Source organism: Monodon monoceros, unplaced genomic scaffold, assembly GCF_005190385.1.
Source record: "Monodon monoceros isolate NGI ecotype Baffin Bay Population unplaced genomic scaffold, NGI_Narwhal_1 Super_Scaffold_21, whole genome shotgun sequence".
In the NCBI taxonomy this organism is placed as follows: domain Eukaryota; kingdom Metazoa; phylum Chordata; class Mammalia; order Artiodactyla; family Monodontidae; genus Monodon; species Monodon monoceros.
Window position 1 is genome coordinate 70168574 of NW_021703778.1, and position 17897 is coordinate 70186470.

The window sequence follows — 17897 nt, forward strand, 5'->3', positions numbered from 1 at the left end:
TTAATATTCAACGCAAGACTTCCAAAGACAATTTGCTGCATTTAAGTATGTTGCTTCAGAAGGCTGTAAGCAGAAGTTGTACTTTGAATTAGAAGCACTCTCCCATCTTCCCCATCTTGCCTATAGATTTCAATCCTAGCTACAGGTGACATACAGGAATTCTCCTGTGATCGAGAGTCTTAAACACTTTTAGGAATTGCCCATACACAAGAGGGACACATTATGATCTTCAATAATTCAAATGTCTCTACAGTCACTGAAGAAGAGCTATTCAGGTTTTCTGATGCAGGAATAAATTGAAAGTGCTTTTGGTTTTAGAAAGATACATGGAGGTTCTAACCCTGGTGCCACTGTACATGTGGTGCACACACGTGCTCCTATGCATATGTGCACGTGTGACAGGTAAGTTTTCAAAGAATCACGCACGCACGCATGCACACACAGTACAATTTACAACCAAACTGAAGCTCCTGAACAAGTGTGAACAGACTGTGATGCCATCAGGTTTACAGTCAGTTGGCAGCCCCCTTTGAAGACAAGAAAAAGGAAATACACAGATAGGACTACAGTGATAATGAGGGCACATTCAGAACAAATGCCTATAAAAGGTTTCCAGTTTTGGCCTATTCATTTAGATAATACGCTGTGCAGGGGAAAAGCAAAAACTTTTCTGAACTCTAAGAAGAGCCATTGTCCCCTTATTAGAAACAGGTGGCAAACCACTCTCATTTAGACCGGGTTAGACCAGGTGCATGGGCTTCTGATCCAGTGTCCTCCACAAATAACCCCTTGAAGGTGGAAACAAGATCAGATGAGTCCCAGATGTACATGTTTTGAAAATGAAAAGGAATCACCTAGGCTTTTTAACTTTTAATTAACGTTCTGTCAGACTGGACGTAAATTGCTACCCTTTTCTGTCTGTTTTTTACTCTTCCTCTCTCTTGGTGGACCCTCCATACCACAGTTGGTGAGTGGCCAAAAGGGACCATCTCTGCAAACATCTTAAAACAACCCCAGTCATTTATAAGCATTTTAACAGCACATGATCTGTAATGAATGATTAAGTAAAACCTTTTGTGTTAAATTATGATGTTAATAATGATTCTGTCTCCTGTAATTTATTATGAATTCTCAAATGCTTCAGGTTTGATTTTGATAGAATGCAACAACAGAGTTTATGTGATGACTTTATTTTTAGAACCCCTTCTTTGAAGGCAGGCATTTCCCCACTACTGCTGCTACTGTAATTATGTACAAAACCAATCACTCATTAGAGTTAGGATACGTTATCTTCTAGACAGATGAGGCTAAATAAGCAACACATTAATAATTCAGAGAGCAGTTCATTATGCATGTGGATGCCTGCTTCCTAACTGAAATAAGAACCTCATCGGCCTCTGCCAACCCTTAAACAATAGTTCTCTGTTATTGCAACCACATTCAAGTTTACGCTTGTTAAACTGCTACTTGGATTATTTTATCAAACGTTCATTTATTTGTGGTCCCTTACTGCCGAGAACAGATTCTGGAAGCTCCTTTTTTAAGTTAATGATTTGAGCAATGGGTGTTATTAATTCGCAGAATATTATAAACATGATTAATTTTCAGGCAGAGATTTATTACATAAGGATTTCAACTATGTCAACTGAAATGCATCACTGTCAAAACAAGTATCATGGCGAAAACAGAATATGCTCCACACTTCAAATGCCGGTGCTCAGAACTAAATCAGTTTAAATTGTGGCTGAAGCAAAATTATATTCTCCAGTGAAAAGGAGTATTTCGAGCTTTCTTTATTTGGCTTGAAGCATTCTTGTTAGATTGTGATTTAGAAAGGTAGTTTAATAAAACTAGACTTCTACCAATAATATTTTGCCTTCTATTTCTTCCCCCTTGTTTTACTAGAAAAGGCTAACCTCTGAAATTCCCACACATTCCAAATGTGGCCAGTGGGAATTTGGAGAGGACAACACTGTTCTAAGTCAGGGGTCATGAATTCTGATCCTCTCTCTGGCCTCAGTTTCCTTGTTTATAAAATAAGGGAGACCTAAGTGACCCCCAGGGTCTCCTAAGGCATTTGATTTTATGGGGCCTGTAGAGTAGGGCTCTGTATCAAGCCTGGCCCAGGCAGTGTCATGTACAGTGGGGTACTGGGGACAGGGAATTTTTCCTGTAAGGGGACATAGGAAGGGCCCATCCCTCTGTTCCACAGCCTTCCATTGAATGGCCTTTTTCTTGCAGAATCTTTTAGAAAGGAGTAATATTGTTGTGACAGGTCACATGCTAAGTCCTCATCAGCCATCACCTTAGTTATCAGTTAATACTTTCAGCCAGAATCAACTAGAAGTAAAAGTTCACCTCTTTGTGCCAGGCATTGTACTAAGCGCAGAGGATATAAGGATGAGTAGCAAAGAGCTCCAAGTTTTTCAAAGGACCCAGATAGGCCAGCGTATAGCTATAATGCATATAATAACATCCAAAATGTACTGAGCCTTTACTCCTCACCAGGTACTTTAACTAAGTGCTTTACATGAATCTTTATACAACCTAATATATGGGGCAGGTGCTGTTATTATGCTCATTTTTAGATAAGAAGACTGAAGTTAAGAAATGTTAAGCAACTTGTGGGAGGTCACTCAACAAGCAAGTATGGAAGCCAGAATTAAGCCCAGGCCTGTCAGACTTTAAAGCTTGTGTCTCAGCATTGTGCTACCCAACCTGTCTTGTGTTGGCTGAGAGTCAGTGACCCAACCCCAGAGTACAGCTTCAGCTCATCCCTGAAGAAGTCTCTGGTTGAGGCCATGGAAAAAGCTCTTCTTCCAAAGGAGGCTTCATCTCCCTGTGTGATGAGGTTATTTTCAGGCATATGACTATTATCCACTGGCTCCTAATCTGCTCCGAGCTAGGCCAGGACTCAGTGAGCACTGAACGGGCCAGATGGTTGTGGAGGAGTCTTCCGATGGTATAAAATTCTTTAGGTTATGACTTTCTTGGTAAACCTAAATGGATTTTACAGCATCAGAAGAGAGTCAATTACACAAGTCAGCCTTTTAAAAATGTTTTCCATTTGTATAATGCTTTATACTTTAAATAGACATGAGCTTATTTGATCCCCAAGAATTAGATAAGACATGGATTATCATACCTATTTTACAGATCAGGAAAGTAAGGCTATTCAAAGGTAAGTGAACTGCCCAAGATCATAAAGTTAAGTAAGTAGCAAAGTCCAGGTTTTCTGATTCAAGTCCCCTTCTGATGAAAAGACTTACTAGTTGGTTGTTGTTTTGTCTTGTTTTTCAAATAATTTATCTTATTTGTGAAATTATTTAGTTTAACAAATGCTAATAAGAGCTAACTTGTTTTTGAGTGCTTATTCTGTGCCAGACACTGTTCCAAGGTCTTTACAAATTCATCTAATCCTCGAGACAATACTGTCACCTGTGCTATCAGGCTGGATAAAAGACAACACTAGATCATTGATGGTTTTTTCCTGTAGGAACTGCAGAGTTGGTTAAGTCTTTAAAAAAAAAAAAGTAGGTGTATTGTATATGTTCATCTTTATTTGCATTATTATAACACATTTATTAAGCACTTAAGATAAGCCAGCGGGCTTCCCTGGTGGCGCAGTGGTTGAGAGTCCGCCTGCTGATGCAGGGGACACGGGTTCGTGCCCCGGTCCGGGAAGATCCCACATGCCGCGGAGCGGCTGGGCCCGTGAGCCATGGCCGCTGAGCCTGCGCGTCCGGAGCCTGTGTTCCGCAACGGGAGAGGCCACAACAGTGAGAGGCCCACGTACCGCAAAAAAAAAAAAAAAAAAAAAAAAAGAAAGATAAGCCAGCAATTTCACCAAGCATCCAGGATACAGAGACATTTGACAAAGTCCCTGTCCTCGAGGAGTTGAAAAGAAATATAAAATAGATAGCACATACACAAGGAAAAAGCACAAGGTCTCATTTAAGTGCCATTTAGGTGACAGTCCCTTAACCTGCTGCTGGAGTTCTTAGGAGAAACAACTGTGGACAGGCGGGGACAGAGGATGCTTTACTAAGAACGTAGAACTTGGTCTGGCCTTAAAGACTAAGGCAGTCACCATGGCAAGGAGAGGGAGACCTCCCCCAGCAGAAAGGACAGCAGCCGAAGAGAGCCCGTGGTCTGTTATGAACCAGTTGGGCTGGGGCAGAGAATCTGGGAAGAAGGAAGTGGGAGAAGTGGTTGGAGCAGTCCACTGAGAACGTTTGGGAGAGTCTTCCAGCCAAGCCAGGTGTCCAGATTTCATTTTGAAGGCAAAGAGGAGACGCTGATGATTTCTGAGCATTGACCAACCTGAGTTTGGGAAATACTCAATGTGGTACTAATGCTCAGAATCCCAGGTACCAGTGGGGGCAGGAATAGCCTGGAAAATTACATTTGGTGTAGGTCTACAATGCTCCAGGCCCTGCGATGTTTTCAAAGAAACAGCAACAACAATAGTAGCTACTGTGTATCAGGTGCTAGGTGCTTATTGAATCATCAAAAGTCAGGGAAGTTAAATGACATATTCAAGATCACACATATACTAAGTGGCCTAGTCAGGTTTTGAACTTCAGTGATTCTGACTCTGTATAACCTTTCCACTATAGAATTCTGCTTGCATCCCCACCTCCCTAGTAGAAAGAAGAAGCTGCCCTCCAGGCCATAATGGTCTGGACTAGGACGGTGATGGTCATGGAAAAGATGATGTCGCTTGGAGACATACACCAAATATCCTGGCTTTTCTTTCCGATTCCTTATGAATCACAAGCCCAGGACTGGGAGGAGGGGGAATTGCAGTCTGTCTCTGTAGAGCAAAAGAAACCTCAGGATAGCCTGTCCTTACTTGCTGTCCAGTAATACTGGACAGTGAGCTCTTCTGCCTTGCTTTGGAGTCAAGATTCACAGCACTGAGCTGGATCCTGCTACCAGATGCCTGCCTACCTCTCTCCCTCGCTGACTGGGTCCTGATCTTGGGTTTGCTAGTTTATATACTATAGCAGCATAAGACAAGTTTAGAAGACAAAAATAACCTTGGAATTATCTTGTGAATTCATGGTAATTACCACGCAATTACATGCTCAGTAACTACAATGGAATTCCAGAGTATTTACAGTTCACTTCTATACACAAAAGCTCAGGCTTCTGGGCCTCCGTTGTGAAGGCAGGAGCATGGCACAGCCTGACATGTTAGGGCAAGCAGGCCTGGTGGTCACGTTCCTCCAGCCTGACTACATAGCTGAGCCAGAATTTCACTTAACCAGTTCTTGTTACCCCACCAATAATCCCTGTCAGGTCTACCAGAGCTACGTTGTCCTCCAAAAGATGTCCTCTAGGGGCAAGACCTGGGATGACTGTCCTGAGCTGTCATTCTCTAGGGATGGTGTGACTGTCCTCTGTTTTGTGAATCAATCTCTTCTTCTGCCCCAAAGTGCTCAGTGACTGCAAGTCCCCTGAATTACATCCTTTGAAGTGTCTCTTAAGTCAGACAGAAGTGCAATCCACTTACCCTATTTCATGTATCCATTCTTTCTTTCCTTCAAGAAACACTGAATGCTAGCATCATGTCCAGCCTGGGGATTCAGAAACCAAACAGTGCCTGCCCTCAGAAAACTCCCAGTCGTGTAAGGGAGCCAGACAGGGGAACAACTCATGATAGGTCAGGGTGATAACAAAGTACAGTTGTGAGGCATAGAGGGTCAAATAGATTTTCTTTTGTAAAAACAGAATGCCCAATGGCTCCAAGTGGGACAATACCAATGGAGATGCACAACTCGATACATTAGCCTGGGGGAGCCTAACATTTTTGTAGATGTGGATCCTGCTTATGTGTGGGAAGAACGGGCTTAATTACTACTATTGATAACGCAACCATCAGATACACTACTTTACGTCAATGTGGAAGGAAAAGACACAATATGTGGGGGACATATGTCACAAAAGGTGAACATGAAATCTGAGTGAGTGTGTGTGTGTGTGAGATGCAGGTGGGGAAATGATGTTCATTCTCCGCTGGGCACTCACTCAGTTGGCTCCAGTTGCCTTGCATTAGCTCAGAGACAGAGAGAGAGCCTGGGGTTTCACAAAACACAGTGTGTCAGGTCATTAGGATCCTTGCAGCCAGCTGTGAACCGGCAGCACCTCCTTTTCCTTCTCCTATCTCAAGTCACTGCATACGATCAGGCACCTGGTTGCCCAGCACCTGAGGGTCTCCAAAGTTCAAAATCTGGTCCAGGCATCGCCATTTTCTATGCCCTAAGGTTGGCCATGGCTCTATGTGCAGTTCTCCAAATTTCCATTTACCCAAGGACAAACAGAGATAATTGTCAAAGGCAAATATCATATTTCACAAAGGACATGCTACAAAACTATCGGGATTCAATACTTTCTTCTGCACATATTAAATTTTAAATATTTTAGGAGATATTATAGTTGAAATACTTTGGACCTACTGTAACCAGTCTCTTTGGGATAGCTCTCATTGATAGGCAAGCAAGGTATAGAATAGCAATTTCCCAAACAAAGAAAGCAGTTGGAATTAAAATTCTAACACTGGTCCCTTCAAGGAGGTGGAGTGCACTTAGTGATTTGCTGCCGAAGAGCGAAAAGGGGGAGGGTATCTTTACAGCAAGAAACCTGATGAAAACTACCTTAGCTAGGTGACCAAGGTCGGCATCAACAGTGATAAATCATGTTGATATATGTATCCTTGATATGAGGTGATGAAAGTGGCAGTTTACCTATGTAGTCCTTCTCTCCAAAACCAACAACCCCCATCTAATCATGAGAAAAACATCGGACAAACCCAAATTGAGGGACATTCTACAAAACACTTGATCAGTACTCCTCAAAGCTGTCAGGCGAGACTGAGAAACTGTCACAGCCCAGAAGAACCTAAGGAGACATGACAACTAAATATAATGTGCTGTCCTGGAGGGGATACTGGAACAGAAAATGGAAATTAGGGGAAAACTAATGAAATCCAAATAAAGTATGGACTTAAAAGTAATGTGGCAATTTGGTTCCTTAGTTGTGACAAAGGTACCACATCAATGTACGATGTTAACAGTAGGGGAACTGGATGCAGGCTATACAGGAACTCTCTGTATTATCTTTGCAACCTTTCTCTTAATCCACAATTATTCTAAAATTAAAAGTTTATTTAAATATTTAGTAAAGAGTCTGACATTCAGTTGTGATTTTTTTCCAGGCAACCAGTCGCTATGCGGTGATGAGCACCCAGCTGAGGCACGACAATCTCTCTCTGATTTTCCACTATGTTTTTCTCCAGATGTGTAAGGCCCATGGCATCGGCTATGATATTGAGGTATGAAGGGTGACAGTTGGCCAAGGCTGGACCAAATACAGGCCTGTGGGTGATCTAGGCAGCTAATAATTTGATGCACCTTCAAACAGATATTCTTTAAACATTGGTTTGACACGTATTTAGAGGAAGGTTGAGTGCTGCTTGGGGAAGGGCAGGGGGTGGCACTTGGTCCTGGGAAGTTGATCTCTGACCCCAAACTTGTACACCCAACTTAGTAAAGCAAAAACCCTGTAGCTCACCAGACTTAGGAGTTATTTGGGGGACCATCTCTTCATCTTGAAGCATGTCCTGAGCTTTCTGACCCCACCCAAAGCTGCTTACTAATAAATATCCTCTTAGTCTGTTTGGGCTGCTGTAACAAAGCACCATATACAAGATGGCTTACAGAAATGTATTTCTCACAGTTCTGGGGGCTGAGTGATCCAAGGTGAAGTTGCCGATCAATTCAGTTCCCGGTGAGGACTGTTCCTGACTTGCACAATAACTGCCTTTTTGCTGTGTCCTAACACGGCGGGGAAAGAGCAATCTCTGATGTCTCTGTAACCTCTTCTAGAAGGACACAAGTTCTAACTGAACAGGGCTCCACCCTTATGACCTCATTAACTATAACCATTCCCTTAAAGTCCCTGTTTCCAATACATTCACATGGGTGATTAGGGCTTAAACATACGAATTGGTGCGGGGCGGTGGGGGGGCGGTGATACACAATTCAATCCATAGCATCCTTCTACTACATATCATAGTTTCTTTCTGGGAGCAGTTCTGATTTAAAAAAAAAACAAAAACAGTTTCCCCCATTTTTGGTCTATTTCCAGTGACATTGATGGCCCCTACCCAGCTTCTTCATCCTTAGTGTAGCTGGATGGGGGCAAAGTGGGATGTAATATCTCCTACTTAAGCTAGAACCTCCATTTTGTGCCTAGAGATTCATACTACTCTGAGAAATAGTTTCATGATTTTGCACTTTGATTCAGATCTTCAAATCTGAAATTCTTAGAGGGCTATTCTAAGACCTGAGTGACTCTATGTGCTCTTGTGGAACACCCTTCCCACATCACATCAAACATATTAAAATATATTCACCTCTCACATTAAATATAATTTATAGATAATGACAAAGAATTGAGCAATAACAAATTGATCAAATGTTTTGATTTGTAGATACTCAGTTCCATATTTATTAATTTTTGTTTTTCATACTTGAAAACAAATAGAATTTTTCAGGGTTCAAATATTGTTATAGGCCCTTGAAAAGCATATGGACCTTAGGCACAGGGCCAACAGTGAATAGGATGACCTGGCTGACACTTGGCAATCCCCACCACACTGTAGGGCACTGTCAGGGTGCATAATGCCTTTTGATTAGACTGATTCATGCTGACTGCAAACACATAAAATGAAGCTCATATTCCCTTGCAAATTACATTAAAATTTATACAATATAGAAAGAATGAAAAGGACAGATTGAACTGATTTATCTGAAAGTAATTATTACATCTGCTCAACATAATCTCTTTGGAATTAAATACAGTTGATCCTTGAACAATGCCAGAGTTAGAGGCACTGACCCTCCACATAATCGAAAATTCAAGTGTAACGCTATAGTTGGCCCTCTGTATCCACAGTTCGGCATCCAAGGATTCAACTAACAACGGATGTGTAGTAGTGTAGTATTTACTGTTGAAAAAAATTTGCATATAAGTAGACCCATGCAATTCAAACCCATGTTGTTCAAGGGTCAACTGTAGTGTTTAGCCCTAAATTAATTAGACTTACATGTGCCAGAAGGTGGCTAAATCTAACTCTAGCTTTATCTGAATCAACTTATTTTATTTTCTTCTAAAATATCAAAGCAGAACCAGAACAAGCTCTGTGAGTGGGCATATTTGGCAGGGAAAGTCTCCTGCTGAAAAGAAAAAGGGCTCTATAACTTTCTATTGCCTGAGACTATTATTATTTATTTCTTTGGCTGAAGGCTTTGTACTTGACTGAAGTTCTAGTACTCCTGGGAAAAGTAAAGCACCAAACTTTACAAGTTATTTACACCTTTGTGGCTCTAGTTGATCAGATTCATTTCTAAGAACAAATTTTAGTACAGAAAACAGGCTATTAAGGCCCAGGGGAAACAGTGGATGGTGCAGAGGAAGGGATTCCACTGAGGGTGAGAAGAATGAAGAAAGGGCAGAGGGGTACAGAAGAACTGACAGGCATATTTCATAGACTCTGCCTCCAGGTCAACTGTGCTAAACAACGTATAAAGGATGAAAGATGAACTGGAAGAGAAAGAGAAATATAGATTGGGGGTGACGGAGTGATGGAACAATATGAAGAAGAAAAAGATAACAGAAGAAAATAGGATAAAATCCAGAGACTGGAACAATCTATAAAAATAAGGTAGGAGGGGATAAATAGAAAGAAAAAGAACAAATAATAAAAGTACAAGAAGAGAGGAGAAATGGAATCATAAAAATCTGAGGTAAGAAGAAGGAGACATGTGACTACTTGGAAAATTTGGAAATTCTCTAACAATGTCCTTGCTCTATTTTTCCTAAGATGGATTCTCATCTTTTCAGACACTGGGGTCCCTCCCTTGTCAGAACTCTCCACTTGTTCTCTCCGTTGCCTTTTGTTGGAGAGACATTTACCAAACACCTACTATATGCTGGCACTGAGCTAAGCACTATTACTTTATTATCTCTTTCATCTTAATATCTCTCCTGTAAGAATTTATTTCTACCATATCGCAGTGAGGAATTTATGTTTAAAGAATTTAAGCACTTTCCCCAGGTCACACAGCCAGGCATTTTATGAAATGCCTTAATCCATAATTGTCTGTAAAGTCAAATATGATTCTTTTTCTTACACCAGCGTATTCCCTATGTGCCTTTTTCCCCCTAAGGACTGTTTCCCACTAACTGTGTATGTTTCTAAAATATTATTACCAATCCAGTCCAAGAATTCCGGGATCCATTTCAAATAAAATACTCCACCTAGGTAATTCTTGTGTATTCAGCTGAAGAAGCACAAACTTCTCCATAACCCCCATGACTATCTCCACCTTACAAAAGAAAAAAAAGTTATGTCTAACAATTAACTTCCCTAAAATTTTATTGCCTCTTTGGGTTATTCTGAGTCTAAAAAAAAGATCACTTACCCTAATTCCAGTGTTACCTATGCCACCTGCTTCCACTCTTGGTCAAATTTAATGTGGGTGGCTCTTTCCAGATAAAGAAGCAATGTTAACAATACATCAGTGTCATTGCTACCAAAAGAAGAATCTTCAAAGTCCTTATTCTCAACATTATGTTTTTCTTCCCATTATCATCATAGAATTTCACATGACGTTTCTTGTCCAAAATCTTAGGGGTAAAAGAGCGAAATGAGATCACCCTCTGAGTTTATTTTTCCTTGCTGAATATTGGAAGGACGCATTGCTGAGTTTGTAACCAACTCGGTGGGTCTCATTCCTGGTATTTCTGTAATGCTACAAAATACCCCCACTGATTTCCTAATGAAATGAACTTGTAATGAAAGCCATATGGAGAAAAGTGTCATGTTTACTGCCTGCAACAGTGTGGCAGGGCTGGTCTCGCACATACACAGGCAGTGTGCCACGATCCTAAATAGCTCCACAACCACCAGCAATCACTTCCTCGGACCAAGGGATTGCCATGGTGTCAATCATTAAGGCTGTTCAAAATGTTCTGATTCTCCTCCTTCCAGGCACATAACAGAATTGTACTTCCTCCACCCTGTCCCTGAAGTCAGGCGTGGCCATGTAACTTGTTTTGGCCAGTAAAATATGAACAGAAGTGATATATGTCCTTTTTATGCCTTTAAGAGCCACTCTATGAGTTGCCATAGCCTTTTTCCTGCCTTGGAAATCCTGGAAGAACACTGAGATGGAGCCTCTTTCAGCCCTGAGTGTACCTGGGACCAGAGATCCATGCTGACCCACGTGGGAAATGGAGTATAAGCAAGAACCAACTTTTTTGTTACACAAACTAAGAATTGTTTGTTTTTTTTAATGACTGCAGCATAACCTGATTGATTCAGAAATTAGTGTCAAGAAAAGGATGTTCCCCAAAAAGAAAACAAATATTATCACTTCAACATGTAATCAGTATAAAAATTAGTAAGATACTTTACATTTATGTACTAAGTCTTTAAAAGCTACAGCACAACTCAATTTCGATTACTAACATTTCAAGTTCTCAGTAGCCCCATGTAGCTAGTGCCTACCACATTGGACAGCTCAGTAAAGGATGCAAGACAAGATCAAACTAGTCAATAGCTCTCAGCCCTGGCGGCCCATTAGAATGGCATGAGTGAGGAGATTTAAAAAGTACAGATGCTCAGGCAGGGCTGGGATTAGTGTGAGGCAAGTGAGGCACTTACCCAAAGCACCTCAGTAATAAAGATAAATAATATTGTTAATCAATATGTTAAAAATCAAAATTAATGAAAGAAATCCATGATGAACAAAACATCAATATTTTAAATAAACATATACTGATGTTTTTCCTTTGCCTTAGGCTCCAATATGGCTTAGCCTGGCACTGTACCCAGGACCCACTCCAGACCAATTAAATCAGTATTTCTGGAGGTAGGGCCCAGGCATTAAAATTTTAAAGCACTCAGATGATTCTAATGTGCAGCCAGCATTGACCACAGTTCTAGTCCAATGTCTGTCCTAATGCCCAGATTTCCTGATAAAATGAGGAGTCAACGGGCAGTTGTAATTCTGGCATGTGGTATCTTTTACCAAATCCCCAAAATGTAGTTTTCGTTTCTGTACTTCCAGTGATGAGGAGTTCACAGCTTCACCATTTCCCTTATTGGACAACTCCAGTGTTAACTTTTATTTATTTGGAGAAGAACTGTTAAAAGATAGTTTTCAAAAAAGGATAAAATCATGCCTCTCATACAGATATAAAACTAAACACATGATAAAGATTTATTTAAGAGAGAAGAATTAAGCAGATATTATAACCAGGACAAAAAAGAATCCAAAAAACCAGACAACTTTATAGATCATCACTACTGCAATGAATATGCAAATGGAGGCAAAACTGGTTTTTCCACAAGGAGAGCAGGAGAGGAAAATCAGTTGGACCTCTACCAGACTGGACAGAATTTGCTTGTCTCTCAGTCACCTACAACTTACAGAGTTGTAAAATATCTCCCATAGAATCAAGGTGTGATGTAGACAGCACGAAGTTTTCCTTTGAAGTACAAATTATTTTCCACACAACAAACTGCTTCCCTATATTTTTTTACCCATTGCTCTTAGAATAGTGGTTTTCAAATTTTGATGTGTGTGAGAATCACCCAGGAAGTGAGCTAAAAGGCAGATTTCCAAAGAAAACAAAAGCAAAAACAAATGAATGGGACTTAATTAAACTTAAAAGCTTTTATACAGCAAAGGAAACCATTGACAAAACAAAAAGACCACCTACTGAGTGGGAGAAAATATTTGCAAATGATATGACCAATAACGGGTTAATATCCAAACTATATAAACAGCTCATACAATTCATCATTAAAAAAAAGAAACCTGATTAAAAATTGGGCAGAAGACCCAAACAGACATTTTTCCAAAGAAGACATACAGATGGCCAACAAGCTCATGACAAGATGTTCAACATCATTAGTCATCAGAGAAATGCAAATCAAAACAATGAGATATTACCTCAGAATGGCTATCATCAAAAAGAGCACAAATAACAAATGTTGGTGAGGATGTGGAGAAAAGAGAACCGTCGTACACTGTTGGTAGGAATATAAATTGGTGCAGCCACAGTAGAAAACAGTATGGAGGTTTCTGAAAAAACTAAAAATAGAACTACCCTATAATCCAGCAATCCCACTCCTGGGTATATATCCAAAGAAAACAAAAACACTAATTCAAAAAGATACATGCACCCCAATGTTCATAGCAGCATTATTTATAATTGCCAAGATATGGGAGCAACCTAAGTGTTCATCAACAGGTGAATAGATAAAGAAGATGCAGTATGTATGTACAATGGAATATAACTCAGCCATAAAAAAGAATGAAATTTTGCCATTTGCAACAACATGGATGCACATAGAGGTATCATGCTTAGTGAAATAAGTCAGACAGAGAAAGACAAATACTGTTTGTTATTACTTATATGTGTAATCTAAAAAATACAACAAACTATTTAACACAAGAAGAAAGAAACAGACTCACAGATACAGAGAACAAACTAGTGGTTACCAGTGGGAAGAGGGAAGGCAGGAGGGACAAGACAGGAGTAGGGGATTAAGAAGTACAAACTATGGGCTTCCCTGGTGGTGCAGTGGTTGAGAGTCCGCCTGCCGATGCAGGGGACGCGGGTTCGTGCCCCGGTCCGGGAAGATCCCACATGCCACGGAGCGGCTAGGCCCGTGAGCCATGGCCACTGAGCCTGCGTGTCCGGAGCCTGTGCTCCGCAACGGGAGAGGCCACAGCAGTGAGAGGCCCGTGGACCGCAAAAAAAAAAAAAAAAAAAGAAGAAGTACAAACTACTATATATAAAATAAATAAGCTACAAGGATGTACTGTACAGTATAGGGAATATAGCCAATATTTTATAATAACTATAAATGGAGTATAACCTTTAAAAATTGTGAATCACTATGTTGTACACCTGAAACATATAATATTGTACATCAACTATATATCAATTAAAAAGATGCAGTGTATATATGTAGAATGGAATATTACTCAGCCATGAGAAAGAAGGAAATCCTGCCATTTGTGACAACATAGATGGAACTTGACTGCATTATGCTAAGTGAGATAAGCCAGACAAGACAAAAATTGTACAATATCACTTATATGTGGAATCTAAAAAAGTCAAACTCATAGAAACAGAGAGTAGAATGGTGGTTACCAGGGCCCGGGGTGGGTGGGGGATTGGGAAGATGTTGGTCAAAGGGTACAAACTTGCAGTTAGAAGATGAATAGTTTCTGGGGATCTAACGAACAGCATAATGACTATAGTCAAAAATATTACATTATATACTTCAAAATTAATATGAGACTAGATCTTAAATGTTCTCACCACAAAAATAAAATGATAAGTATGTGATGAGATAGAGGTCTTAGCTAAAGCTACAGTGGTAATCATATTGCAATAAATAAATATATAAAATAACATGTATACCTTAAACTTATACAATGTTATAAATAAATTCTAATCTCAATTTTACAAAAAACACTGTCCTAGAACATATCTATTCCATATTCTGGAGACATCCTTTCCAAATGTGCTTCTCACAGTATTTGCAATTAGCTCTAGATTTCAGTTCAAATCAGCCTTATTGGTCTTAGTATAGTATGTTTTCTTTACTTTGTTTCTAACATAATATGCTATTTCTTTTCTTCCCATTCAAATTTTATAGGACAGACAAGGAACTATCTTTATATTATATGAACATCTGAAGAGAGACAAGTTGGGAATGTTGTGAGTATGAAGTGTGTCTATGAGATGTAATAAGCTAAGAAAATAGACTATAACAACCAACAAGAATGATGCTTCTCATGCATTTTAATCAGCATGCTGATTTATTGGTAGTCTATCTTGTTTTATTTAGATCTTTAAGTATTTCATAAATTGACTTTAGAAGTGTCAGCAGGAGTTCATAAGTATAATTGATTAATTATCCAAAATTGATGGGTAAGGGGCTAGTTTTAACAACATATTACACTCAAACACATACACCTACAAGGCACAGCAAATCTGACTGATGAGGAACCAGCCCAGATGTACTGATTGCAGAAGGGCAGTTTTCATTCTGGCATGCTTAGAAAAATGCTCTGGTGACTTGGCAAGATGCTCCCCAAAAAGGCAGGGTCTGTCGTCCCTCTTCAGATCCAGTTCTGGCCCTGATGCAGTCTCCTCAAGATACATTTATGCTGAGAAGCGTCCTATTGCACCACTCAGGAGGCTTCTCTATGCTTCCCTGTTTCCTGCAGATTTCTCTCCAGGTTATTCTGGAGAACAAGCAAAGTTGTCTCCTCATCTAGGACTCAGAACTTTAGAGCCACAACCTTGAATTGTGTCTTATTCATATCTTGGAATATGGTTATTTGGTACCTTTAAGTCATCCTGACTTATTGGGAAACTGTTTCTATCTTATATTTTTCTTCCTTTTAATATCTACAGAATATTGAAGAAGAAAAGATGAGCAACTATAAACTTTTCTTTGTGTTGCTCGGTTTTCTCTGGAGGATCAAGGCGAGGCTATTCATGAGTTGGCTAGGCTTTGTTTGGCTTTATTGCAGTCTGGTCACATCAGGTGAGGGCTCCAAGAAGGGATGACCCTACAGACCAGAATTGTGTGGTTTGGCTTCACTGGGATAACGTCATACTGACTCCATTTGTACCGGCATATTTCTGGAAATAGTGGCATGTGAGTAGAAATTTCAAGGGAAAAATGAAGGAAACTCTAGAAATGAATTATTAATCGGGAACAGGACTTAGAGTCCATCTAGTTTCTTGATTCCCAGCCTGGGAACCATGGACCTGAGGAGGCTGAGGAGGGGTGGCGCGAGGGGCTTGAATCCATGTGTGGACCCAGCATCACACACACACACATATACACACACACATACACAATTTTTTTTAAGTATGGGTCTCAATCTTTAGTATATGTAAGAATCACCTTGGGGGACTTGGTGAAACTATACTTGGTGAAACTGCACAATCAAAGATTCTGATTTCGTTGATCTGGATGGGGCCCAGGAATTTGTTTGGAGAAGCACCCAGGGTCTAATACATACTGACCCTGTGGCAATAAAATACAAATCACTGTTAAAAATTAATGACTCTGAAGTTGCCTTTGGCTATTGTTTTTCCTATTAAAAGAAGAGACACTAATGTTCAGTAGCTATAAGGGGTAGGGGTAGGTGGTCTTTGGATTTGGGGAATCTAACTTTTAAAAGTTTGGAAGTACTTATCTAGTCCAATTTCTTCATTTCATAGAAAAAGGAATGAAGACCCAGAGAGCTTAAGTAACTTCCCCAAAGTTACATAGTCAGTGGCAGGACATAGAGCTCTGGTCTTCTGTCTTGGAGCCTGGGAAGCTATCTACTCCCACCCTGACCCAAGGGAAAGCCCAATCAGGCTGGAAGGAAGCCATTCCACAAGTGTCTAAGCCTTAGACTCTAAGGTGACTTATTTTACAGTTAACAACTAAGAAAAGAAGTAATCCCAAAGTTCTTTGCAGCTGCCTTAAGAGGCAGCTTGCTCTTTAGGTTCACCACCTCAGGATAGAATGATTTTAAAAAACTAATCCATTCATTTAATCTGTTTTTAACTTCGATTTTTAAAGAAGTTTGAAAAATAGCTAGAAAAATACCCTGCAGTTTTGTTTCCAAGTTAAAACTTAGCAATGATCTAGTTGTTTGGGAATGTTCACTGACCATAGTTTAATTCTACAGGATGGTTTGCAAGTTGTCTCTGAAATCTTCTTTAAATGTATGTTCAGCTTTATAAAGACAGCTGTTCGTGAATGGGGCACATTCTCCTCTGCACATAAATGGGGTGCATTCATAAGTAGCAGGAATCACTTGTATAAATGAAATAGAAAACAAACTCTAGATGAAAGTCTCCAGAATACTGAGGTGCACATGTCTCTGAAGGCAAGTAAATTGTTAGGCATGAATTTTACTCAGCAACAATTCTCTTAAACTAACAGTTTTTAAAATGAGCTAATACTAGTGTCCTAGCTCAGTGGTAGCCTTTTGCTAGGAATGACTGAACCTATTCCTACATTCTGCTAAGTTGATTAATAAAAAATATTTATTACACAAATCCTTTTTGTTGACAAGCTAAAATGGAGCCTCATCTTTCATATCTCCCTGAAGATTCCCACCTTGTGAGATTGAAAATACTCATTAAATTCCATCACCAGACAGGCACAAATGAGAGGGTGATTGTTTTTAAGCATGTGAGGGGAATCGTTGGTAAACTCATTTGTTTGGATATCATTAACAGAACAATCGGTGAGGATCTCCAGGGGGTCCTGGTGACCTTTGCTCGCAATCTCTTCATCATCCATCAAGAAATATCAGCACCTAATATGCAAGGCGAGACCAATTTTAAGGTGAGGTGTTAATTAACTAACGATCCTGGTTAATTTCTATACAAGGGCTGAAAATACCTCATGCTGCATTGTAAACAAGTGCTAAACCATTTTTTTTTTCATTGTAAGCAGTACATATTTTACAACCTGCAGGGTCAATATTGTAAGGTTCCCACTGAACCCATTAGTTAAATTTAATAGTTTGAAACTTTTTCTTTGAAATATAGTAGACTTGTTTTAACTTACTGCAATTTCCAAATGTAAGCTTACAAGACAACAAGGCTTTTTGATGTTGAAGGTGAAGTGTCACAATGGAGCCAAAACAGAGACTGTCACAACCAAAAATCCTGAATATAATCTACCTATATTTCAGATAATACAATGTCTGGCTAAGGATTCCTGGGAAGCCCAAATTTCTAGAGCCAGAGAAGTTCTGAGACGCCAGGAAGGACAATGTGTGTAG

The 17897-nt window shown here is 39.9% G+C and overlaps 1 protein-coding gene across 7 annotated transcripts in view; it reads left to right on the forward strand.

Moving 5' to 3' along the window:
- Positions 1-17897, forward strand: part of IQCH (IQ motif containing H) — a 210626-nt gene that overhangs the window by 186857 nt on the left and 5872 nt on the right. For 3 of the 7 annotated variants that reach the window (XM_029236990.1, XM_029236992.1, XM_029236994.1), the window contains 2 exons: positions 14750-14811; positions 17347-17455. In XM_029236990.1, coding sequence (XP_029092823.1) covers positions 14750-14811; positions 17347-17455 — 171 coding nt within the window. Of the gene's footprint in view, positions 1-2937; positions 2944-7219; positions 7337-14749; positions 14812-17346; positions 17456-17897 lie in introns of those variants that run through there. The other 4 variants (XM_029236988.1, XM_029236989.1, XM_029236995.1 and 1 more) reach the window with 3 other exon arrangements.